This window comes from Chiroxiphia lanceolata, chromosome Z, assembly GCF_009829145.1.
Source record: "Chiroxiphia lanceolata isolate bChiLan1 chromosome Z, bChiLan1.pri, whole genome shotgun sequence".
Classification (NCBI taxonomy): domain Eukaryota; kingdom Metazoa; phylum Chordata; class Aves; order Passeriformes; family Pipridae; genus Chiroxiphia; species Chiroxiphia lanceolata.
The window spans coordinates 18,517,875-18,543,284 of record NC_045671.1 but is presented as its reverse complement, the minus strand read 5'-3'; the positions used below and the strand labels follow the sequence as shown (position 1 = coordinate 18,543,284).

Below are 25,410 nucleotides of genomic sequence, written 5' to 3'. Positions count from 1 at the left end.
CTGCTTTATGCCTTGCCTTGGAGAAGGGTAACTAGAGCGCTCAGGAGCTAAGGAACAAGTTAAGAGCCAGCTAGAAGCAACCTGCAATCTTTGGTTAGAAAGAGACACGCTGTCTTTTCCGCTGGACTTCTATATTATGTTCATCTCTGCTGTGCTGAGGAGTCAAATCTGAACATTAAAAACATTACCTTTTCCAACAGGACCTCTGTTCTAGGGCCTGTCCATTTTGCACAATAGGAAGAGCATAGTAAATGGAATGTTAGGGAAGAGAAGAGTTTCCTACTTCCAACGGCTGAATGCTGAGCTCTGGATTCCATTCCTGCCTCCCCTTTGTGGTTCTCATGGTACTGAGCAACTCAGAGCATAAAATTACAGTCTTACTTGCTAATTATGAATTCATTATTGTACAGGTAGCTCTCTGGAATTTCTGACCTCTGATGCATGCAAGAAATTTCATCATCACATGTGAAAGCTCACCTGAAATCAATGACCTCTCTATAAGCAGACATTATACCCCCTCTCCCTCTGTATTCTCCATAGCTGTGTCTAGAAAATAAGTTAAACTTCATGAAACAAACACTTCATGTTTAGATTACCTCTAAAAGCAGAGGAAAGTCTTCTCTGAGAGGCAGGCTTGGCTATAATGACCATGAGGTTGTGGAGTTCAATATTGAATGAAGACATAGCAGGACAGTGAGCAAGATTACAGCCATGAACTTAAGGAGAGCTAACTTTAGTCTCATTAGGGATCCTCTTGGAAGAATCCCATGGGAACAGGCCCTGAAGGGAAGAGGGGTTCTAGAGAGTTGGTCGGTATTCAAGGATCATTTCCTTCAGGCTCAAGAACGATGCACCCCGATGTGAAAGATATTAAGCCAAGGGGGCAAAAAACCTCTGTGGAAACACACAGGAGATGGAAGCAGGGTTAGACCACTTTGAGTGAATATAGAGAGGTGGTCAGAGTAAGTAGAAATGAGCCTAGAAAGGCCAAGGCCCATCTAGAAGTAAATATGGCCCAGGACGTCAAGGATAACAAAATGGGCCTTTTTCAAATACATCAGTATCAAAAGGAAAACTAAAGATAATGTGTGCCAGTTAGTAAATGTAGAGGGGACCCTGGAAATGGAGGACACAGAGAAGGCAGAGCTATTGAATGCCGCCTTGGCATCAGTCTTCAGTGTCAAGACCAGCCCGCAGGGATTTTCTGACCCAGGAGACCCGGGTAAAGGAATGTTGGAAGGAAGACTTTCCCTTGGCCAAGGAGGATTGGGTCTCAGAACACCTAAAGAAATTTGACATCCCCAAGTCCATGGGCCCTAAGGGGATGCATACACAAGTGCTCAGAGAGCTGGCAGACATCATGGCCGGGCTGTTCATGATCATCTTTGAAAGGTCATGGAAATCAGGAGAGTGCCTGAGGACTGGAAGAAAGCAAATATCATCCCAGTCTTCTAAAAGATCAAGAAGGAGGACCCAGGGAACTACTGGCCATTCAACCTCAGTCCCTGGGAAGGTGATGAAGTGCCTTGTTCTGGGGGCCATCTCTACCCATGTGGAAGACAAGGTGATCAGGAGTAGTCAGCATGGATTCACTAAAGGTAAATCATACTTGACCAACCTGATTGCCTCCTATAATGAAACAGCTACCTGGGTGAGGTAAGAGCAATGGGTATTGTCTACCTCAGCTTCAGCAAGGCTTTCAACACCATATCTCGCAACATCCTCCTAGGCAAACTCAGGAGTGTGGACTGGATGAATGGGCAGTGAGGTGGATTGAGAACTGGCTGAATGGCAGAATCCAGGGGATCATAATCAGTGGCACAGGGGCCTGTCACTAGTGGTGTCCCCCAGGTTCAATACTAGGCCAGTATTGTTAAACTTGTTCATCCATGACTTTGATGAAGGGACAGATACCTCTTCAGCAAGTTCACTGACAAAGGTTGGAGAGATGGGCAGAGAACTGTCTGATATTCAACAAGGGCAAGTGCAGGTTATGAACCTGTGGAGAAATAACCCCAGGCACAAGCACAGGCTGAGGGCCAGCCTCCTGGAAAGCAGCTCTGCAGAGAAGGACCAGGGGGTCCTGGTGGACAGCGAGCTGTCTATGAGCCAGCACTGTGTCCTTGTGACCAAGAAGGCCAATGGTGTCCTGGCGTGCATTAGGAAGAAGGTTGCCAGCAGGTCGAGGGAGGTGATCCTGCCCCAGTGGGGACTGGAATGCTGTGTCCATCTCTGGACTTCTCAGTACAAGAGAGACGTGGAGCTCCAGGAGTGGGTCTAGTAGAGGGCTACAAAGTTGATTAAGGGACTAGAGCATCTCTCTTACAAGGAAAGGCTGAGGGGGCTGGGCCCATTTAGCCTCAAGAAGAAACAACTGTCTCCAGTCAATGTCTATAAGTATTTGAAGGGAGGTGCCAAAAAGATGGAACCAGGCTTTTCTCAGTGGAGCCAAGCAATAGGGCAAGAGGCAGTGGGCAGAAACTGATGCACAGGAAATTCCACCTGAAGATGGGGAAGGCTTCTTTACTGTGCAGGTGACTGTGCACTGGAACAGATTACCCAGAGAGGTTGTGGAGTCTTTATAGCTGGTGGTAAACTTGGACAAGAAAACAATGCCGGAGAATACCAGAATGTACAGTGCAAAGTTCTGTGTACAGAGAAGAATGGGAGAGGAGAGAACACAGGGAAATCAGAAAAAATGGATGGCAGTAACAGAAAATTTTCTTTAACGACCTGAGTATCATTTAATGAGAAAGACTGAGAAAGGGAAAAATAAAATATGTAGAAATAGGTAATGAAACAAAATGAGATCTGGAAAGAGAGAGGAAAGGGTGATATATATCACTTACAGATCACAGAATTGTAGTTTATTTACTCTCATGCATGTCTTTCCTTATGTTATCTTGTAATTTTCCAAGGTCAAGTGTATGACTGTGTCCAGATCAGTAAGTATTCTTAATAAGGAATGGCTGGTGGTATTGTTTAAAAAAAATCCAGCAAAGGAAAAGAAAAAAGGAAAAAAATCCTTTATGGTTTGTGGTTTTTTTTTTTTAATGCATGACTCAAATAAGTGCATACTCCTTTTTTTAATTTCTTCCATGTTTAATTAATTCTAGCAATAAGTGGGAACAAATAGCAGCATTTATTATCTGGAATTTGTCAGTAATCCTAAGCATTGGTTTGGATTTCATTTATTCTATTAGAGTTCATCTCCAGATGAGTTAAATGTCTTAGGTATTTATGTGAATTTTTATGAAACAGTATACTAAGTAAATTGATTGCCGTCCAGTTTTCTTTGCTGCTCCTCACTTGTGTAAAGTGGTGCCAACTATGTTTTCCTTTCATGCCCTCAGATGAATTATGAAACTATCTTTAGACAAATAAAACATATTTTTCCTCAGCAAAGAAAATGTAAGTTTGGCTCTGTGATTAATATCTTGTGATCTGATGAGTGAGCTCAGAAAGTATGTCTGGGTTAACCAGCATGCACTAGTTTTGGTGATGCAAGCTTCACTGTGTATTGGTACTGGAATCTTTATAATTAACTGTTGCAATCACAAACCACAATTTTCGGGATTGCTTTTAAAAATAGATATGGCATTTACATACCTGCAATTTTAATTCAAGAATAAAATGTGCTCCATGTAATTGCTGAAAGTCATGCAGACTATTTGTGAATTGAAATCTGCAAAACATCTCAATTCTCTGGAAATTGTGGTCACAAAAACATTGGAGTTTGTTTTTTTTGTAAGGATTGCATTGACCAGTTATGAGGACATTTTGTCTTTTATTATAAACTATGAATCTGTAGATTTGAAAACAGAGTGTTTCTCTCTAACTGCTTGTAATTACTCCCCCCAGAGTTTAAATTAACTGGTTTAGCTGTGCTTTTTAAATTATTTTAAGAGAGACCATATACTCAGGGAAGAGTTGATAATTTAAAAAGAGTTTTTCAAGGCCCACAGGGCATAACCAAGTTGTAGCTGTTGTCTGGGTAAAAACAGCACTTCTAGCTTTTCCTTTTCTTTTTCTTGTCTTAAAAGTTAGAATCTGATTTTTTTTTCTGAGGTTTTATGTTGAATAACATTGTAACTAGACAGCAATTATGTAAAATTTATATACTGTGTGACAAAATGTTGCAGAACTTTTTAAAAACAGGATTAATGTATCTCCTGGCATCAATTAAAGATTCTTCACTGTGTAACTGAATAGTAGTGAATACTGTCTTATAGGTGATACACTACTGAACAACATTCAATAAATAACACACCTGACTTAAATTTTTTTTAGAACTGAGCACAGTGATCCTTTATGTTCGTAGAATTTTCTTATTACTTAACTGCTCAGAAATTAATCTGTTAAGGTTGCCAATTTTTAGCCAAAGCCTAGAAGGAAATGTGTCTCATGCGAGTAGGAAGTTCAGTAAAAACATTAATATATATGCTATCTGATAAATATATTTGTGAGAATGGTATGCCTCATTAAAATTATTAATTCTAAAGTATGAATAAATTATTATTTTTAAGCAGTTATATTTGAGGGAAATATCAGTATGAAGGCCACATTCAGCCTGTTTTATCAGCCACCAAGAAAATTAAGGCACCTTGTAATAGAAACGTTAAACATTACTTGTATGTCAGCTAGCACTGCTGTGTTACTAGCATTGCTGTTCGGCTAGAACTGTGAAATATGATTTATCATCTTGGTAAAATTTGAGTAGAAAATTGCTAGAAATATTCCTTATCAGGTTATTCAGATCTGATTCTAATTATTCCCATCTTTTGGCAGTGTTTGCATAGATTATAGAATTCAAAGTGAATTTTGCCACAGCTTCTCAAATATTTAGATCTTCCACTTATTTGTCAAGAACCAAAGGAAGGTATTATTTCCTCCTATGAGGAAAGGCTAAGAGAATTGGGTTTGTTCAGCATGGAAAAGAGATGGCTTAGGGGTGATCTAATTGCAGCTGTACAGTACCTGAAGGGGCCTAAAAGAAAGATGGAGAGGGACTTCTTATAGGATGGGACAAGAGGGAATGGCAGTAAATTAAGAGAGAGCAGATTCAGATAAGATATTAAGAAAAAATTCTCTACTGAGGTTGGTGAGACACTGGAGCAGGTTGCCCACAGAAGCTGTGGATGCTCTAACCCTGCGAATGTTCAAGACCAGGTTGGATGGGGCTCTGAGCAAAACTCAGTCTAGTGGAAGATGATCCTGGCTATGTCAGGGGGATTGGGTGATCTTTAAGTTCCCTTCCAGCCTAAACCATTCTATGATTCTATGATTCTGTATGTGTCTTAAAATGAAGAGATGGCTGTAAAGTTGGCAGATATTTGAAGCCAGGAGGTTTTAATCCCCATTTAGTTGTATGCATTTCACATTTTGGAAAAAGTTAAATAATTGCTTCTGGTTTTAAGAAAGGCACAGGGCTTTTTGCAACTTTTATGATGCAATTAATCTCATTATTTCAGAATTGTAACTAGTTATGTTCAATAAAATACTGCATGTGAATTGCAAATCCACAGTCTTTTTATGCTAATGAACATCATACAGTTTGTTTTAAAGAGAGAGGAGTCAGTATGTACTAGTCTTAACAACAATACACTGTTGTCATATTAGTGGCTCTTCACTGCCTTTCTTTAGGTCCTGTTTTTTAAAAAAAACCCCACACAACAGAAAATCTGTTTAATACACTACCTTATAATGTTGCCTTGGCAGCGATATGTCATTATGTTTTGGGAATAATGATCAATGCTAAATTGCCCTTTTGATGGTTAGTAATGAAAGAAGAGCTGGTGGAAGTGCCAGACAAAATGAGTATTCACAGGGACAACCTGTACCTTTCATATTGAATTATACTTCTGTTATTTTCATGAAGAAAATTTGAAGGATAACATGTATAAAAATGCAACACTGTTTCCCAGTATTGCTGGTTTATTTTAAACCAGAGCACAAAAACAGTAGTTCCGCATTGAAGTGTGACCACTTTCAATTTGGTGATGTTTTCTTTGGAAATTTAAGTGTCTTTCCTGGGAGAGGATGGCAGACAGAGAATGAATTTTGTGCAATATATAAATGAAAACAATCTGTTAATAAATCTATAAATATATTCGCTTTGTTTTAGAAAACAACAGCAATTTAAAATCCTCTCTCAGTGGGGTAGCCTAAAATTGAAGGAAAAGCTTTATTGTGGTCAGGGGGCATTCAGTCAGTTGAAATTCACACTGCTACAGCTTTCAGAGAGTTAAAGTGGGATGGTAGGATTAATAACCAATAGGTGAAATACACTTATCCTGAGCAAGTAGAAGAGCAAGAATGGTTAGATAATCAGTGGTCTTTCATTTCATCCCAAGGTGTACAGAAACAAGAGGTGGTGTGTAAAAGGCTGGATGACAGCTCCACTGTACAGAACAATTACTGTGACCCTGACAGCAAGCCTCCAGAAAACCAAAGAGCCTGCAACACTGAGCCTTGCCCACCTGAGTAAGTCATTAATCACTAAGATGGACAGCTTTTTTGCATAGATAGAAAACTCTTCATAATCTATAATAAATCATATTGAACAAATGTGTATAAAATTCTGATCTAGTATTCATGTCTTGTCTTATCAGAAAGGATATTTGGGTCTGGTGTTTTGGTTATGGTTTCTGTTTCATCTTCTCCTTCTAAAATCATCTGTGGAAAATTCATTTAGCTAGAGGAAGTCTGATTTCACTGAGGAACAGCTCATACATTTTAAGTGAAAAGAGACTAGCTAAATAGTTTCTTAGAGTGTGAGTGTCATCTGCAGTGAATAGTGCAGAGAGTAGAACTGGGGACCATTCTAAAGGCAACAATGATAGAAGAATGTTGAGGTGAGAATAACTTTACCCTAGTTAATAATATTGCATCCTAAATGTTTGCTATATTTTAAAGTATGTTATATTAAAACTTGGGTTGAAGTGTTCATGTGAGAAGTGGCAAATATAGAACCTGCTTAATAGACCAAACCATTTTGTGATAATAGTTTTGTCATACTTTCTCTCCAACATGCTCAGTGTTGTACAGTAATGCTGTGTGTTTTTAAGGATTAGGTGCCTACATGGTTACTGCTATTTAGATTTATTTTTAAAGATAGTTGTATGCTATATATTGGAAAGATAATTAAAAACACAGCAGCTCATTTGAAAATGAAGTGTGGCAAGGACCTAGCTTACAAAAGCTGTTTAGAAACAGTTGTGGTATTTTGCACTAGAAAATAATATTAGCATCTGCACAACAGCTTCTCTTATGTTTCGAGACAAATAAAGCTCATGGAAAAGCTCAAAGACACGAACAGTTTATTGATTCCCAAGCTCTGGTTAGTTTGACTTTGGTGATAATCTGTAGCTGTATTCCAACTGAGCATGAAAATCATTAATGCTGATTAAATGTAGGTACTGCACAATACTGTGATCTCTTGTAAATGTCTCTTAGAAATTGCTAAATTGTGGCATGAAGGACACTGGGAGGAATGGGACAAGATTATTGTGCATTAATAAAATCCTAACAGGTGTTCATGAAGCCAGTATCTTCCTAGAGTATCAGCTGCTTCCTTCATGTTGTGCCTGGTTGCAGAATGGCAAAGCAATGTCTTCTACACTTCCTTCTGCTGTGTCATACACCTTACTCATTTGACATAGAGCAAAATGAAGCCATTGCACTGCTGTCATCTTGAGTGTGAATGTGAATTTGCTGTCACACAAGCAGGTCTGAAGTAGGTCAAAATCATTGTCCCCACAGTCTGTATATAAATACATGTTTACCTTGCAAGGATGTGCATTTGTACTCTGTTTGGATAACGCTGCTTAGCATGGCTGTAAGTGCACCAACTAGACTTTCAGACCGTTTACCTGAGAGCAGGACTTGAGAAGTGGTCATGTTTGATCAATTCCTTTTTACCAAACACATCCCTATCCCTTCCTTTGTGTGACTTAACTATTAACAAATCAGTATTTTAAAAAGTAGCATTTACACAGTTATTCCAAACTGGTTAAATTCTCTTTTCTTTTTTTTTTTTTTTTTTTGCACTGTCATTACTTAAAAAACAAAAACTAGGAAAAACCAAAAAAACAGCCCACAAAGTGGAACACTTTGGATTCTCCATCCGATACAGCAGGGACATGGATGAACATGGAGAGAAGTCATCAAGATTCAGATAGGGGGTAGTGTGTATTAATCAGTATCTACTTCAGCATGTCAGGGTAGTTCAGCCCACATCTGCCTTCATTCTGATATTCCCCACAGGATGAATACAAAGTGCCAAACTCCTAAGGAAGGATTCTTGATTCCTCATGTTGTAAGTAGTCTAGGAAAAGGCTGCTCAGATAACAGATAGTTGTCCAGAGAAGTTTGACCCTTTTGGCAGAAAGTTTTATCATGCAGTCTGACTTAGTCTTTACATAGAGTGGCCAAATATTTCCCTTTTTAATTAACACAATTCCACTGCTGGTGTATTCCAAAAGCAATGAAAATTTTAAGCTTTATGAATGCCAGTTACATTATACTTGAGGTCCTCGAGCAGCAGCAGACTTATGTTTGTTCACAATATTTTGTTTATTATTATAATAAGTAACTCTTAAACTTCATATTTCAAGAAAATATAGTTCTGTGAGTTATGAATAGTACTGTCTTGTAATACACTATAAATAGTAAATGTACGTGAGAGCCAAGGCACTTGGGCAAATCAGAGCACTAACTAAAAATTAACACTTCAGCCTCTTGAAATCTCTGAAGAGCTTCAAATTCTCCCTATTCTGGTAAAAGCATAAGCTACTTTGATGAAGAATTACAAACTAATTTCCTTTTGCTGGGAAAGTAATGACAGAATACAGCACATTTGTTTCCATCTCTCCATCGATCTAGTTTTATATTAGAATATATTACATATTATGTAACACAAGAGTGGATAGCAGCACTTTTTTTTTTGGCAGTAGTTTGAAAAATTGACAAATCTTATGAGGCAGGTCCAAGGAACATCCACAGTGACTGACATGCCTGGCATTTTTTGCTTGTTGGCCACATGTGATAGCATACTAGACTTCACCTTCATCCTTTGCAAGGATGACTCGGGCGAGTATCTAGTCAACATATGAAATACTGAAGACTAGTATTGGTCTTGACAATATGAAGAAATTTTTCCAATTAATTGAGCTGCATTAGCCATTCATCAATAGGAAAAAAGAAATAACATTACAGTCTGCTGTAATGTAACTGTAGCTGCTTTAGTCTCTGCAGCAACACAAAGTAATATTTACAACTCTTGACTTTCACTACACATGAAGAAACGCTCAGAAGTTCCCTCTAGCACGTATCATACAGTGCTTTAAATTTTTAAAATATTTATTGAGGTCATTTTTTATGTGATGAATTCATGTTTTGCTGGTGTTTGCTTTACTTACTCAGATAAGAATATTTTGCTTTTCAGTGTAGACTTTTTAAAAAAAGTTTAGAAATGTTTCATAATGAGATGAGAATTAACTCTCAGAAAGCCCAATTTTGAGATCAAACTATTTTATTGTAATGATACTAGAGGGGCAAACAGCTTGGCTTTCAACTTGTGATGTAACTTACAGAAATGGTTCCCAAACATTTCCAGTTGCAAACCACTTTCAAAGAAATAATTTCAGGCAAGTTAAGTACAAATCTCCTTAAATAACTGAAGTTTTGTTAGGCTCAACACTCCTTTCTAACTGCTATAGACTAGGACGGAAATTGCTGTTCTAGAAAAATACTGAGTAGTGTTATTATTGGAAGATATGATTGCAGTAGGGCATAAATTAAAATGTTCAGTAAAAATAATTATAAGTTTCTGTTTTATTTAATTGTGTATTTTTAATAATTATTTAGGTTTAGTAATTTAAGCTGTTTGCACTGGGGATTTGTGCAATTATCTATTCTATTTCTGAAATGCATTGACTGAGTCTCCTAATGTTTTCTATCCAGATGGTTTATAGGAGATTGGTCAGAATGCAGTAAGACCTGTGATGGAGGAATGCGCTCACGAACGGTTCTGTGTATCAGAAAGATTGGACCTTCTGAGGAGGAGACACTGGACAATACCAACTGTTTAACACACCGGCCTATTGAAAAAGAGCCCTGTAACAATCAGTCCTGTCCCCCACAGTGGGTCGCTTTGGACTGGTCAGAAGTAAGGAAATTTTGCTATGTTAGCTCATTGGTAATAGTGGAGACAAGCGCTCTGATCACTGAATACTAGTACATTTTCTGTCTCTGCTTGCTAAGCAAAGGATTAATAAAAAATTCAAAAACTCATGGGTTTCATATTGAAGCAGTTTTTTCTTTCCTTGTCAGTTCTGTTGTTTTTTTCAAATGATTGTGACCTGTTTTGATTAATCATAGTAGAAAAACAGTAAAACACAAAAGAGAATAGTAAAGTAGTAAAAAAAATGCAGTGAAACAAAAAAACCCTATATTAGCCATATGGTATGAAGCAATTATTTTAAAGTAAAAGGTAATTTTCGTTTTCATTGTTTATTGAATAGTAGAAGTGATGGATTTCCAGTATCAGAAGCCAATACAAACTGCTTTCTTTTTTTTTCTAAAGTAATGATGCTGATGTAAAGCATCACATTTCTTAGCAAAATGCCTCAAGGGGCAGACCTGAAAGTTGGTTTTCTATTTATAAAATATGTTGTTAAATATGATGATATCTGTTATAGTATAGTGTAAGCTAAGCTTATAGTATACCTTATACTTATTCAGATATTAAATTTGAACCAGTGCAGCTGAAAGGAAAGGCAAATACATTTGAATGGAACTGCATCTCATGCAAATTAGAGTGCAGAAGTGTTTGTATACCTTTTCACATTCTTGCTATTCTAGACTCCTATCTCACCCCACTTTTTATCTCAACATACCCTTTAGAGTACATAGAAGTTAGGATTTCCTGAGTTTCCATGTCTGTGTCTTTGCTTTCAAATGCAGCCATATAATATAGTTGGTTTCATAAATCGATCAAACTGTGTTTTAAAATTAGTTAATTTGTGGGTTTGTACCTCTTTGAAAAATGTTACTGAACTTCAACTTTTGAATTGCAAGAAGTGTTCTAATTTTGTATTTTCACACCAGTTTATACCTGTTTGCTTTTGCTATCTGCAACAGTGCTTCTTCCTTTCCAGCTAGTATTCATCATAAATTAATTAATGACATTCTTCTTTCATGTTTCAGTTTGAAGTTGTCTTTGTTTGAAATGGATGACTAGAGTTAAATGAATATATTATCTCAGAGGAAGTTTCACCTGTGCCTCAATGTTTTGTTTCTTTCCTCTTATGAAAATGCCAGTAACCTACAGTGTGTCAATATACCCTAAATGAGGTGCTTCTCTCCCACAGCTATAACATACCAGTTACCTAAAGTCATTTTACACTCTGTTAATATATGCAGATCCTAATCCTCCTTTTTAAATTTTTTTAAATGCATCTTCTTGCATGTCATACTGCCAAAATTCACTACATTTCAGTTATTAATGTCTTCATGGTTGTCCAATTCTTTCTGTAGACCATACCTCTTTAACATCAAAATCAGTTAGTTACCTGTGCTACCTGCTAGTTTCAGTAATTTCAGTAGAATCACTTAATTCTGAGCATTACAGTGCTGTAAGCTGCCATAGAAGCTGTTGTTCATCTGCCTTCTATCTGAATTTCACATTTGCATGTTCTCCGTCTGTTATTCTTAGCTGAAGAAACAACTTCTGTAGACAGTTTTCTTTTTATTATTACTATATACACTTACTATGTATACTTTGAACAAAAGAAAAATGTGTCAATTTGCTATTCTGTTCAGCTGGTTTTTTTCTGTAAAGAACTATAAGTGAATGCCATTTTAGTGAGCTTTTATATCAAAAATCTTCTAAAATACGTGAACTTCTTAATTTTTGTTTTGTTTTTAATAATTTATCAGACAAATGCTTTTGCTTATATTCTCACTCCCCTGTTGTTTGCCATCCTCATGCTTGAACAACTTTTTAAGACCTTCATACTCAGGGCCTTAACGGCCTTTTATACAGCAGAAGTATGTTATGATTTTGAACAAAATTATTCTAATCTAAAGGTTCAAACTCTGATAAACTTCTGGTTGTGATAGCTTTTAATCAAGATTGTGAAAAAGTCCCAACTTCTTTCTGGTATGAATTTTGTTTGTATCTTGTCAGGCTGTCTTGACTGGTGATACCATTTTAATATAATGAGAAAAATAGCTTCTTTTTTCTCTTCATTGTTCCCAGAAATTTAATGTATTAAAATCCCTGTAATAATATAGATGTAAACATTTTTATATGTATGTTTATATGATTTTCTGACAGAAGCATGAAAAAGAAAACAAGAGTGAACTCAAAAATTGAAGAGTAGAATATTCCTTCCATTGAAACCAGTGGCAAACCTTGCTAATTTTCTCTGGAGTGCAAATTGAAAAGTTTTTTTTTTAATACTCAAAACAACTAATAAATAAAACAATTATAGAAGTCCTTTACCTGCTTAGGCACTTGTTGACAATCAGTATAATTACACATTTTTTAAGTTTTCAGTGAGAATATTAAAAAGATATTATGTATCTTTTGGGTTAGACAAACAAAAACATTTTGTAAACCTAAAGATTAAATGAAGGCCTCAGGAAAATGTAAAAGTGCTTTTATCAAATAGAGATGAAAGCTAACAGTGTCTAGCCTATTGGAATGTAGTCATTCTCAGGTAATACCAGTTTTGCCATAAAGATTTTCAGACTTCACAGTAGTTGGGCTTTGACAAAATTAATCTGCCCACTATAAATTATTTCTCTTATATTTTAATAATAATAATAATAATAACCAGCAAAAAATATTTCTTGAGAAAAGCCTTAATCAGACAGGGACGTTTAATTTGCATTATTTGTGCTCATGACTTCAAGGGAAGGAGTCAGAAATTCTAGAAACATTTAGTAGTGAAAGATACTTCTTCCTCATTTGGTTTCTCTGGGTATTTTGTCTTGCATTTGCTTTGGAGACATACACTGTTTTTGTTAAATTTGACTTATGCTTTTTATTTGTAGTGATTTGGTATTACTACGTATTTCCTTATTTCATTTCTGAGGATCAGATGTAGTCCATCTTATTTAGTAGAATTTTTGCTGTAACTCCACAAAAAAGAGTATAGGGATGTTATTTTCGTCTGGTACTAGTAGCTGAAAGAAGACTTTTCTCAAATGGCATCTTAGATAAAAAAATGTGTCTTCAAGCAGTACAAGAAAATGGATGCTCCTAGACTCAAATTTTAGTCCCCAAAGTCTTGCTTGTTTGCTAACATATTCTAGGGATTATGAAATCGCTTGAGCACATTGGGTTTTGACATTTTGAGAAAGTCTTTTCAACCTTTTAACTTTTCTGTTTGTTTTTGACAGAATGACTTGATTTTTAAGTATTCAACTAGGGAGGGGCACTTGCTGCTTCTTCCTACTAAAAAGTCATGCATTTTGCATTAAATGCTTGTATGGGATAAAATAGATAAAATATTCCTTGGAATTTGGACCAGAACTGATGAGTGTCATGATCATGACACTGAAGACCTCACATATTCATTGTCATTCTTTTTTTCCTCTATTTATCATTATGTTTGTAGTTCTGACAGAGATCTTTCTTCTCTTACTTCCCTCCTTCATAATTTTCTAGTAGGCAGGCACTTAGTGTACACAAGATTTGGGATTAAAGTCCCTTCAGAGTGAGGATGTTTGAACCTGGTTACTCTGTATCAGAATTCTGAACACTGAACTGCTGTAGATAAGGAGGCCTTACCTTGACAGAAAAAAATAGAATAGGATAGGAAAGAAAAGGTTGCATTTTAGTGGTTATATATCCATTTTGCAGTTCTGGATTATAAACTCCAATTGCAGGACCCATCTTTTCACAGCCCAGTTTAAGATCCGAAGTACAAATGGAGATAAGATTTGGCATAAACCCAAATTGACTATTATTGACTAGTTTAGTTGCCTCCCTCAGAGAGATTTCCTTAAAGATCTTGTTTTGAGGTATATGTAGATATATAGATATAAATCTTTACATATTCATAGGGTATATCCTTACATAATACTGTGGAACTGTTTAAAAATTTCTGTAGGTTAGTCAAAAGTGTTTCAGGATTAGGCATACAACAGTGAAGTTTGCATCACTCAAGTAATTTTTTTTGAAAATTAATTTTGAGGGTGTTTCTTTTTTCCCCATATATATACTGACTTGTTTTGGATGTGTGGTATGCGACCTCTTGAACATTGCTCCAGTGCCACATATTATTATTTCCCACATAATATTTTGTCTCTACATATTAAAGGCATATTGAAAGGCTTAGCATAATCTGTATGTAAAATTTATTCTATCAGAAATTGATTCCAGTCCAAATATTGCAGATGTGCTTATGGGATAAAGCTACATGCCAGTAGGGAATTCTAAAACTGTGCTTGCAGTATCTCCTATTAAAGAGGGACTGATTTGGGGAAGGTCTGGAGTTTTAATTTTGTTAGCACTTGTCTCTACCCCATTCTGCAGCTGTGCTACTGTACATGACAGTTAATGATCAATAGCAAAAAGGAAGATGAATGGCAAGAACACCAATATGAAGGAAGATGAGGGAAAATGGAGGTCATCAGGCCTGCTTATGATTTATTATCTGCTTGCTGTTAAAACAGCACAAGATAAAATGAGGAAAAACAAAAACTGTGTGAAAACAGAATTAAAATTTAAATGGGAAAGGAGAGGAAAGCATGCATGGTGGGAGAGGGTACAATATTTCTGTGGAGTCAAGTAAAACATTTATCTTCCCTTATGTATATTTAGGAAAAATGTGTTCATTGTGAGTGAGGTGGATAAAGGCTGTACTAAGGTCATATTGAGAACAGAGAGTATTACTTTTAATTTCTGAAATGCACACTCAGGTTTGTTTCATAATAGTGTTACATGTGGTAGACCTTTCTACTTGGCTGCAGTGTTTTTCTTAAGCCTAACATAAAGGCTCATGTATATAAAAGTAAATAGTAACACCATAGCCTAAATATATATGGAGAAGGAAATCTACTTAGAAAATTAAAACTTAGAAAAGCTTGTACTTAATGAAGGAATCATCTGTCAACTTGTTTGTGTTTCTAAATATTTAAAAATTATTATTATTATTATCATATGATGATTATAGTTTAGTTATAAAATCATAAATGTATTTCACTGTTTTACATAATACCATTTCTGACAGTTTTATTGGCTTTTTACTGCGACTTTAATTATTTATTTGTATCGATATTTTTTCAGTGCACACCAAAGTGTGGCCCGGGATTCAAACACCGAATTGTTCTGTGCAAAAGTAGTGATCTTCTAAAAACCTTTCCAGCCGCGCAATGCCAAGATGAAAACAAACCGCCAGTGCGCATCCGCTGTAGTTTAGGCCGATGTCCTCCTCCTCGCTGGGTCACTGGAGACTGGGGACAGGTGAGATAGTCCATGCCAGTCTTCGCTGCTGTTAGTCTCCTACATTAGCACCTTTTAGAATATGATATTGCTGGAAATAGATAAATGACGGTTCCCATGGCTGAAACAAAAGCTTATCCCCTGTTTGTGTCAGATTGAAATGTGATTCTTTATGATGATTGTCTGCCAAACTATAAGGGATTTGCTGAGAACAATCTAGTTTGTACTGGGTGGGTTTCTTTAAAAAAATTTAATAGTCCTTCCTATGTTTTTTGGAAGCGTAATTTGGGATACGACAATGTCGCATTTTTTAGTATTTTTAAATTGTTCTTAACTTCTGTGAGAAACATGATGGAAATACAAAACCAATTTCTATTTTAGTAACTGAAAAAAACCCACTTTGAAATCAATAGAATTTTACATAAGATACATTGAATTACCATACAGGAAGCTAAACTGTTACAAGACAGGCTGAATAGTGCTGCCACTGTGCAGTGTTTCTAAATATGATTTACTGAGTTTCCTTCTTTCTTTATGTTTTCGCGTCTCAATTGTGATCAGTGGCCTGTTTCTAGAATAATAATTCAGTGATTCAGTTTCTGTTTGCTGGGTAATTTGCTACTTATGAAAATAAAACACTTCAGCTTAACTAACCAGGGAACAATAATTTGTGATACTACAGTCTATCAGCTTTTCTTTTATGGTACTTGTTCAGATGCACATTTATGTTAAGGTGATATTGTACTAAAATTGTAGCCGTTTAGTTATGGAAATTAAAAATGTTTTGGAACAGCAAAGTATTTTTGTTTGAAAGTCACTTTACTTTTTCCTAATGAAAAGGTCCTCTAACAGATTTGAATTCTTGTTCTTTTTAGTTTTTCTTCTTTATTCTAAATTGATTATGTCTCTCTTAGAAAAATTCATTTAAACTCAGAATTATATACGAAATAGTGTGAATGATATTCTTACACCTCAAATCTGAACTTTTCAGGGAGTCAACATGGCATTGCATTTCCTTTTCCTTGAAAGACAAATGCTTGCATGTATATTTATCAAAAATAAAAATTCTAAACCATTTTATGAAAATTATATTCTCTATATTTAAAAATTGGATCCAAGTTTCTGAATTTTTTATCTTGCTTGCTTTTTAGTGTTCTGCACAGTGTGGTCTTGGGCAACAGATGAGAACAGTACAGTGCCTCTCATACACTGGACAAGCATCCAGTGAGTGTCCAGATACTCTTAGACCTCCATCAATGCAGCAGTGTGAAAGTAAATGTGATAGTACTCCTATTTCCAACACAGAAGGTAAGTTTGCCATCTTAATATAATTTATTCTGAAAAGAATAAAGCGACATGGTCAGAATGACTGCATTTAATTATTAGTAAAAACCTGTATGATACAATCTCTCAGACAGCAAATTATTTTTTTTACAATTATTTTCTGATTAGTCATTGTAGTTCAGTGGTAAAGTCAATGGAAACCTAAATACAGGTTCTTTGTTTAAAAAAATGCCCTTAAAATATATAGCCTAAGTCATGAACAAAATACTACTGTTTGTGCCATTGGTTTTCTAGTCTATTGTTTCAGTGGAAATGTTCATAATAGCAGTGGGAGCATGACATACCTTTTATCCACTGATCTTCTTCCTGATACATCAGTGTTAAACACAACAATGTGGTGGAAAAAATAGTAAATACTGTATTCATTTGAAGACTGGAACCATAGATTTAATTTGTTTTTTAAAGGCAGGTTTGTCCTACAGTCTACTTGAGTTTGGTGGTCATTCAATGCCTACTGTATTTGTCTGTGTCCATGCCATAGATTCAGAATTGTCATAAAAGTCTGCCACATAGACATGTCTGTGGTGAAATGGTAGCACACTAAAATCTTCCCAGAAATATACTGATGGTTCAGTGTATGAGCACCGTAATTTACTGCTTAGAAGTTTTAATTTAAAGTAGAGGCTTATCATCCCATGTTGTCATTTGAAAACATTTTCATAATACAATTTTTGTGGGCTGTTTTAATTCCCATTATTTATATTATTTCTATAATTTCTGTTATTATTAATTTTAATATTAATATTTCTATTAATAGTCCTATTATTTCTATTAATTCCTATTATTCCTTTTATTTAATTGTTTAATGTCCTCAAGTAGTCTTTAAGTGGTAATTATCAGTCTAGGAAACATTGTACCCTTTAAAGCTCAAAGGCTACATGATATTTACTTTACAAACACAGATGTTGACTTTTGTCCAAAGTAAGGAAGGTAGTAAATTACTTATTAAGTGGGCGTGAATCAGTCCCAGTCTCCTCTTAATTTCAAGATGACAAGGTCATATTTTTATTTGTGGTAATTACGCTAGTAATTCTTCAGCATTTTCAGGAAAATATGCTAATCTCTTATAGAAGAATGCAATCAGGGGGTTTCTGTGTGTGATCTCTGTACACTGGGTGGCCGTGAACTTCTTGACAGTAGAACTGTACAGGCTAACTATGAACAGTAAGTCTGTTGGCAGTAGTGGTTTTTAGGGATCTATACCTTCACTGGAAAATTCTTGAGATCTTCAAATAGAAAATGTTGAAAATCACTTACACAGTATTTCAGATGGATGTCAGCTCTCTGGCCTGTACTCTGAGAGAGCCAGGAGCAAGCCAGCTCCTTACTGACAGCCATCCAGGCTCATTAGCATGGTTAGGAAGAATCTGAGGGAAAAAGATTGTGACCTGGCTATCAGTATTTGGGTTTCAAGGAAGGAGTCAGGTCTCCCGAAGAGAGGCTTTGTCTGCTCAGAAGTGCATGTGTGTACAAAGCATCCCTGCCCACACATGGGGACTTTGTCTACATGCCACCTCATAACGCTGCCTTGTGCTTTGGGCTCCATTGTGGGGCAGAGGCAACTTCAGCAGAAGCTCATTGGTTTGCAGCAGGGTCAGGTTAGCTGAATGGGTTTGCTTCCTGTTTCAAACCCCAGCAAACCTGATTCCCTTTGCTTCCAAACCTCCGGTGCTTGCAGCCTATGGAACCCATTCAGCAATTTCTGAACAATTTAGTTTTGCTAACCAGAGTTAAAAACATGAGGGTTTTTTTGGAAGCTTGAGCCCCTCTGCAGTATAATGATCATGTTGGTAAAGTTTGGACAAATTTTCTTGGAGAAAGTAATGGATTGTTTGCATAAAAAAAAGATTAAAAATTTTAGGGGTACTGGAATACTAAAAGAAAGTTACAATGTATCTTGTCACGTTTTATATGTGCTTTAGCTCTTCGTTTTTTCGAAACTTTTCATTGGTGATTTAGGATATTGTAGATATGGTTTTGATGGGCTGCCACTGATGAGGATAACATTGTATTTGCTGATGAAATTGAACTACAGGCAGCACCTACAGCACCATTTGATATGTATTCAGAATTATTTTATTCTCTTAAGTACATATATATCTGCTGAATCTAAACTGCTAAGGCCCATCTAAAAGTTCACCCGAAGAACTATCTTGTCTTTTTTTATGTCATTTCAGTTTTCCTTATACACCTTTGCAGTTTCTTTCACTGGAGGCAAAGTGACATTCTGTGATTTTCTTACTGTAAAATGATAGATAACATCATAATATTGTCTGATCTAGCCACAAACTTCAGGAAGGGAGAGTTTAATACATGTAGCTTACTGAAACTTATTAACAGTAGTTACTAGGAGCAAAAAGGGCTCTGCTAAACCTCTTCCATTCAACCACAGTCCTATGAAGAATAGGCTACTTTTTCAGCCACCATATCTATTTCAAAATTGATTTTTGAAACAGAAGTTGTGGGCAATTTACAGAATGTTGTCTCATTGCTGTCCAAACAGCATTAGCTGAACCAGTTCAGTTTTACTCAAGAGGAAGGATAACTTAAAGGAACATGAAAAAGGATAATTTCAAATCCTGCTTTTAGCAAAAGTGGAGTTAGTGGCTTTACTTGTGTTTGACTAAATACAATGTGTATGAGGGTTATTTTTGGGAGTGAACTTCTTAAGTCTTGTGAAGATCAAGTGCACCTTTTTACTCTTCATTTGTAGTTTACCATCTGTCTCTCCTATATTCGTAGTCTTCACAAACATGAGGACCTGAAATATTTCTGGAAGAGACTTGACCTCTTTTGTGAAGACTTTTCGAAATTCATTCAAACACAGTGACCATGTGTGGTAGAGAAATATGTCTGTTTCAACCAGCTACCCCCAGTATCTTTTCTTCTAGCATTCAATTATGTTTCCAAATTAAGAATTAAAAAAATAGAAAAGCAGTATGTAAAATGTTGAGTAGGTGGAGTAAAAAAATTGCAAGTGCTGTATCTGTGTTAATGAAATGAAAGTTTAAATAATTTCCTGACCTCTACTTGCTTAGCTAAAAACATGCATATTGGAATTATCAGAAATACCATTCAGAATAGACCCATAAGTTCAGCCTCATGAATACTTTCCTAGGTTCAAGTACTAAATATTCGCATTTGCACTAAACTTTCTACTACAGTATGCTTGCAAATGTCAACACACTGTCCATAACTACCTGTCCCAGAGTAAAAATAATGTGATAGGAGATTAGGATTGTACATGCCAATTGTGTTTGTTTCAGTATTGCTTTTTTTCCTTTTTTTACTTGTTTGGTGTGTCTGTTGTCTCTTTAATATTTGGTTTACAGACAGAGTCAAGGACTGTTGTTCTGTCATGCCTTGAACAACAGTATTGTATCTTCTCCAGTCATCACTTCTAGTTATCAAATCAATACAAAATGTAATAATGGTCAAAGTACTAAATATTTGTTCATTACCTTTTGATTCACTTTTTCTTTGTAACTGTTGTAATTTGAGAAAGATTATGGAAAGAATTCGGTATCAAATGCAACCTTAAAACCTTACAGCATTCTCTTCAGACAAATAATTTTCTGATAAATGAATCTAATTTCGTTCTTCCCATCACTTAATTTATTTAATTCAACCTTAGAAGTTTTACTTTTTCTCCATATACATCTCTTCCAAATTCCTATGTTTGAAGCAAAGCTCCTTGACAAAGTCCCATTTTTAATGTGTTTGGAAGGCACTGTGCAAATGCTTTAAACTAAAAATCTGTCACAATATTCACTTTAGTGAAGAGGAAATCTGCAGCAGCAGCATTTGAGCTGTAGAACCTGTGTACCCCTGAACTCTCATATGTAGATCCATATCCACTGCATCAGGATGAGAACTGAGCAAGGAATAAACTTTTCCATTCCCTGCAGTGCTCCTGTAGTGTACCCCCAAAGTCACTTCAGATACATTCCACAGAAGGGGGATGCAAAGGAAGGAAACCTTTCTCTGTGACTTGATCTCTGTTCTCCCTTCCTAGGAGAGTTACCTGCTGCTGAGGCAGTAAGCCCAGCATATAGGGAAAACACAACTTTGAAAAAAGCTTTTACGTGTCTGTTATAGGCATAAAAATGCCTTTCCCTCAAACATAAAAGAAATCGTAGATGTGTGGAACCAAGCGTAAAGTATAATCCACCATTCAGTTTGGTCACTGAACACGCACTGTTGGTGCCATTATTCATAACACTTGTCGTTTTCTCCATCTCTATTATCTGCAGTGCACATTCTGTTTCAAGGATTCTTACAAATGCAGAGCCATGGTACCAGATAGTGTGAATCATTTCAGGCTTTGGATAAGCTCTCATGGATGGATAGAATAACTCCTGAGAATGAAGCTATGAAAGTATTGTAAAAAAATTATGTTTCCTAGCTGTCTGAAGTGTTCAATTACCTGAATAAATGATAATTCTTCCAAGGCAAAGAGGGCACACTCCTAAATGTCTGAAGGCCCTGCAAATACTTTTATGGCTTTTTAAAATGTATTGTATGCACTAGACTGGACTAGAAAGAGTAATTATAAAGAAAGCAAGAAGGATGGATAAAGTAGCATGTTAAATGTCAAATTCTCTTGGTACTTTAGTTTTTATTTCTGATTTTTTCTCTCTTTAATATTCTTAATTATTAGAGTGCAAAGATGTGAACAAAGTGGCATATTGCCCATTGGTGCTGAAGTTCAAGTTCTGCAGTCGAGCATACTTCAGACAGATGTGCTGCAAGACCTGCCAAGGACACTGACCCACTGAAAGCACAAAAATGTGCCTTGTTATTACCATTGTGGAAATGTTCATCGAAGAGAGCCACACAGCGGAATGAGATTGATGTCCTTGCAAATGCATTACCCTGTGGAAAACATAACCACTGGTCAGCCCCAGCTGACAGGATTTCAATATTATTTTAACTTCTGTGAAGTGGGATTTATTAATCCAAAGTGCTGGACACAGTATAATGAGGGGATGCCAAATTAGAAAAATGCACACAACACATATAGAATAGCTTACTGTGGAACATTTGTGTTCCTTTGACTAAATCCAATAGTCTGTTTACCTCCTTGGACCATTAAAATAATTTTTATTATGGACTTAGCAATGACACTGAAACCATTTCTATTTAAAACTGTTTAGGATGTAGTTCTTATGACTTGGTCTACTATGGAAGTAAAGAAGAATCAAAAAAATGTTAAATCATAGCTTAAAAATGTTAACTACTTTATCTCTCGACACGACACCACAATTTAAATTATAAAAGGAGCTTGGAAATGTTATTTAAGGAGAAGAAATTTTTTAGAAAAAGAATTATTTTTCCTTCATTCCACCTAATTCCCTTTGGAGTAATCTGTATTTCCTGAACACTGCTGTGAGCCTTATATAAAGCTACACTAAATAGAACAACCATGAGGGACTTAGTTTTAAGAGATGCAATAGTTATTGCAGTGGTGCACGAAATACAAGTGTGCTATGAAACAAAATGAAATCTTCATTGTAGGATTATAGCCATTTTACCATTGTCCAGGTGAAACTGAGGTTTCCACTGAGAGGGAACATATTTCAATGTCATGGAGGAGGCAGACTCCAATAGAGGTGAAGACTTTATTGCCAGCTCCTTCACTACTACCATACAGGTTGCTTAGAACTTACACTTCCGACTCCAGCTCACTTTTGTTTAGAACACCAGCCACAAAGAAGAGACAACTTTGTGGGCATCTAGATCTGGTTACTTTTGATTCTCCAAAACTAAGGAATTTGAATGCAAAAGATAAGCCTACTGTGTAATAGCAACAATCCTTTGCACAACTGAATGTATTCCAGATGTTCCCTTTTTTGATACCGTAGCAGAGGTATTGTGTATGAAAAAAAAAAAGGGAGTGTTCTGTTCAGGAGACCACATCTGAGTGGGCAAGGATTACAACCAAAGAATAAATGACTCATGGAGGAATCTAGATTCTGTTCAAGTGAGAAGTCAGAAGTGTGCTTGAACCAAGAGGCCTGTTGAACTACCAGGAGTAAGGCACACTGGAAAAGGGGTGGATGGAATGAATCCTGGCCACCTTTACCTAAATGGCCAGGTGCATATTTAAAGTTGGACCGTATTTAAAGCAGGGGGCAGCTTTCAGCTTGAGATTGGAACAAGCTCATGCCTCTGGATTAGAGGCTTGATGCCTTAACTATTCACTACCATACTCCACTTATTTCATATTACCATATTGTTAATATTCGCCAAATACTTGTATTTTTAAAAGTTAAACCAAACTACTTAGGCAAGTCACAATCAGGAATCTGGCATAAAGAAGTTAATTGTCATGCTCTTCTTCCCTTTCACTTTTCAGTAACAGACTCAACAAGGAGATAAGGAAAGTAGATACTTGTTTATATTAATATATTGTACTTGAACACTTGCATTTTACAGCAGGTACTTGATGAATGTGCTTTTGTGTCCAACTATGCCTCCTTTGTTGTAATGCAATTAAAATTATGTGAACAATAATGTGTTACAAATTCTAACTCAAATAGCACTTTTTTAAAGAAAAGTAATCTTTTCAGTGAAAAATAATTTCAAAATATGAGATTGAAGTGTACCAATGTATTTTACCGATAACAAGCCAAATATATTGCACACTATTTACTAATGTGAATTAACATGGAACAATAGATATTTTTAACAGGATTCATACTATGAAATCCCCCCAGCATATTGACAATCTGTCCGTGGGGTTTTGTGTAGCCCATGTACTCATGACCATCAAATTCCTGTCATCTGCTACCTCTTGCCAGTATTTCCACTTTCATACACTTGTGACCAGTGGAATTAATTTACAGTTGGCTTATGTGTATTTACATGTGCTTATTATCTGTTGCTCTCATCAGCATGTAAACAACTTCTGTTAAAACTGACACCGGTAGATAAAAAAATCCCAGTCTTTGGGAGTTGCACATAGGGAGTAAGGACAGTATGCAGTCCTTCTCTGTTAAGTGATATGACTTTCTATATCCTTTTGACATAACACCTTGGTGCTAGCATGCCCTGGCTAGATCAGAAATATGATGAAAGGATAAGGGTTGTTGTGGCATTCCCTGAGCAAGAGGCCTTTTTGTATCAGGGCCTAGTTTTCTCTGGGGCATCATTTTGTTTATCAGCTAATGTGTCTTTTCAGCTAACAAGAAAAATGTGTTCTGTGTATTTAAAGAAACCTTTTCCTCTTTTACCTCACTTAGGACATTAAAGTTATAAGGAGTATTTCCAAAGACACATTTTGCTCTCTTACTGGTGCTAGAACACCAGGGATTCCGATGTTTACTCTGCAATGTAACAGCACTGAGATTGGAATTTAAAGAACTCCCTGGAGCAACATTGAATTGTATTGTTAAAGGGAACAAAATACAGAATGTATGTGGATTTACAAACTAAGCAACACTTTAGACTCACTAAAATATGAAACCTAATTCAAAGAAAAATAATTGGTTTCCACAGCACAGTTCATTGCTGCTGCTACACTGTAGCCATCTATGTAATCTAAGCTAAATATTCCTTAATAGTGAGAAAAGGACTATTTGTGCAGGCTATAAATATGACAGGCCTAGAATCAAATAGTAGAATACAAAATGCAGAAATGAATCTGGTGCCAGTACTTCCACTGAGCAATACTATCAGCTGAAGATGATCAAAACAGAAAGAAAAATCAAGAGATTAATCCCTCAAGGTGTATACATGCAAAAATAATCCACTTCGTTAGGAACTTTATAATGGGGTGAATGTCTCATAGATATCCTTAATAATACTGACTGAAATTACCTTTGTATTATTGTGATTAGTTGCTTATTATTTTATACTCAGTATTAATGTGGTACACTGTTACAATATTATTATTATTTTTGCTTTTGTAAATTATATTCTAATTTATTGTCATGTTTCTTAACACTTGTTCTACATGCATTTTCCTGCTTGTAATGAAAACAAAAATACTGTAACACTTGATGCAGTGAAATTCCACACCAGGCACAGATTTGTTTTTAACATAGATAATTTAGTAAAATAAAACTGCAGCTTTTAAGATTGATACCCATGGTACCATTGTCTCTTCCCTGATTCACAGTTGCTAGAATTCTGTATGCTTAACGTTTACTTTGTCAATTGCATCAAAATATATATAAGGTGTTTTCTTTCAAGTAACATCTATGTTATGCTAGAATCCTGTCCTTGGCAGCAGCAATGTTTGTCATATATAAGGAAATAAGGAAAACGAAAATTCAGGAACATGGTCATGTACATTATTAGATAATATTTTAACCTAAGCAGTAATATAGATCAGGAATGAAATTAATGGCAACAAAAATATTCTGTACTACATGGAATTATTTCATTAACAGCCAGTCAATAATAACAATAAATGTCCTTCTTGCACTGAGTTTTTAAGGTTTTATCTGAAGTTTATCTGAAGTCATGATGTTCTTAAATGTAAAGAAGAAAATGATTTCAGAAAACTTGATGCATAGGTCACTGTTGCTGAGAGGTATTTCCTTTCTTACTTGGTAGAGTAAAAATAATTTGTTATAGAAATCTCTGATCAAATCCCATAAAAC

At 35.9% G+C, this 25,410-nt stretch overlaps 1 protein-coding gene across 6 annotated transcripts in view; it reads left to right on the top strand.

Moving 5' to 3' along the window:
* Positions 1 to 25,190, top strand: part of ADAMTS6 (ADAM metallopeptidase with thrombospondin type 1 motif 6) — a 146,500-nt gene extending 121,310 nt beyond the window's left edge. For all 6 annotated transcript variants that reach the window (XM_032676257.1, XM_032676253.1, XM_032676254.1 and 3 more), the window contains 5 exons: positions 6,354 to 6,483; positions 9,964 to 10,168; positions 15,302 to 15,478; positions 16,609 to 16,765; positions 21,462 to 25,190. In XM_032676257.1, coding sequence (XP_032532148.1) covers positions 6,354 to 6,483; positions 9,964 to 10,168; positions 15,302 to 15,478; positions 16,609 to 16,765; positions 21,462 to 21,571 — 779 coding nt within the window. In that variant the 3' untranslated portion in view covers positions 21,572 to 25,190. The remainder of the gene's footprint in view (positions 1 to 6,353; positions 6,484 to 9,963; positions 10,169 to 15,301; positions 15,479 to 16,608; positions 16,766 to 21,461) is intronic.
* The last annotated feature ends 220 nt before the right edge of the window (positions 25,191 to 25,410 follow it).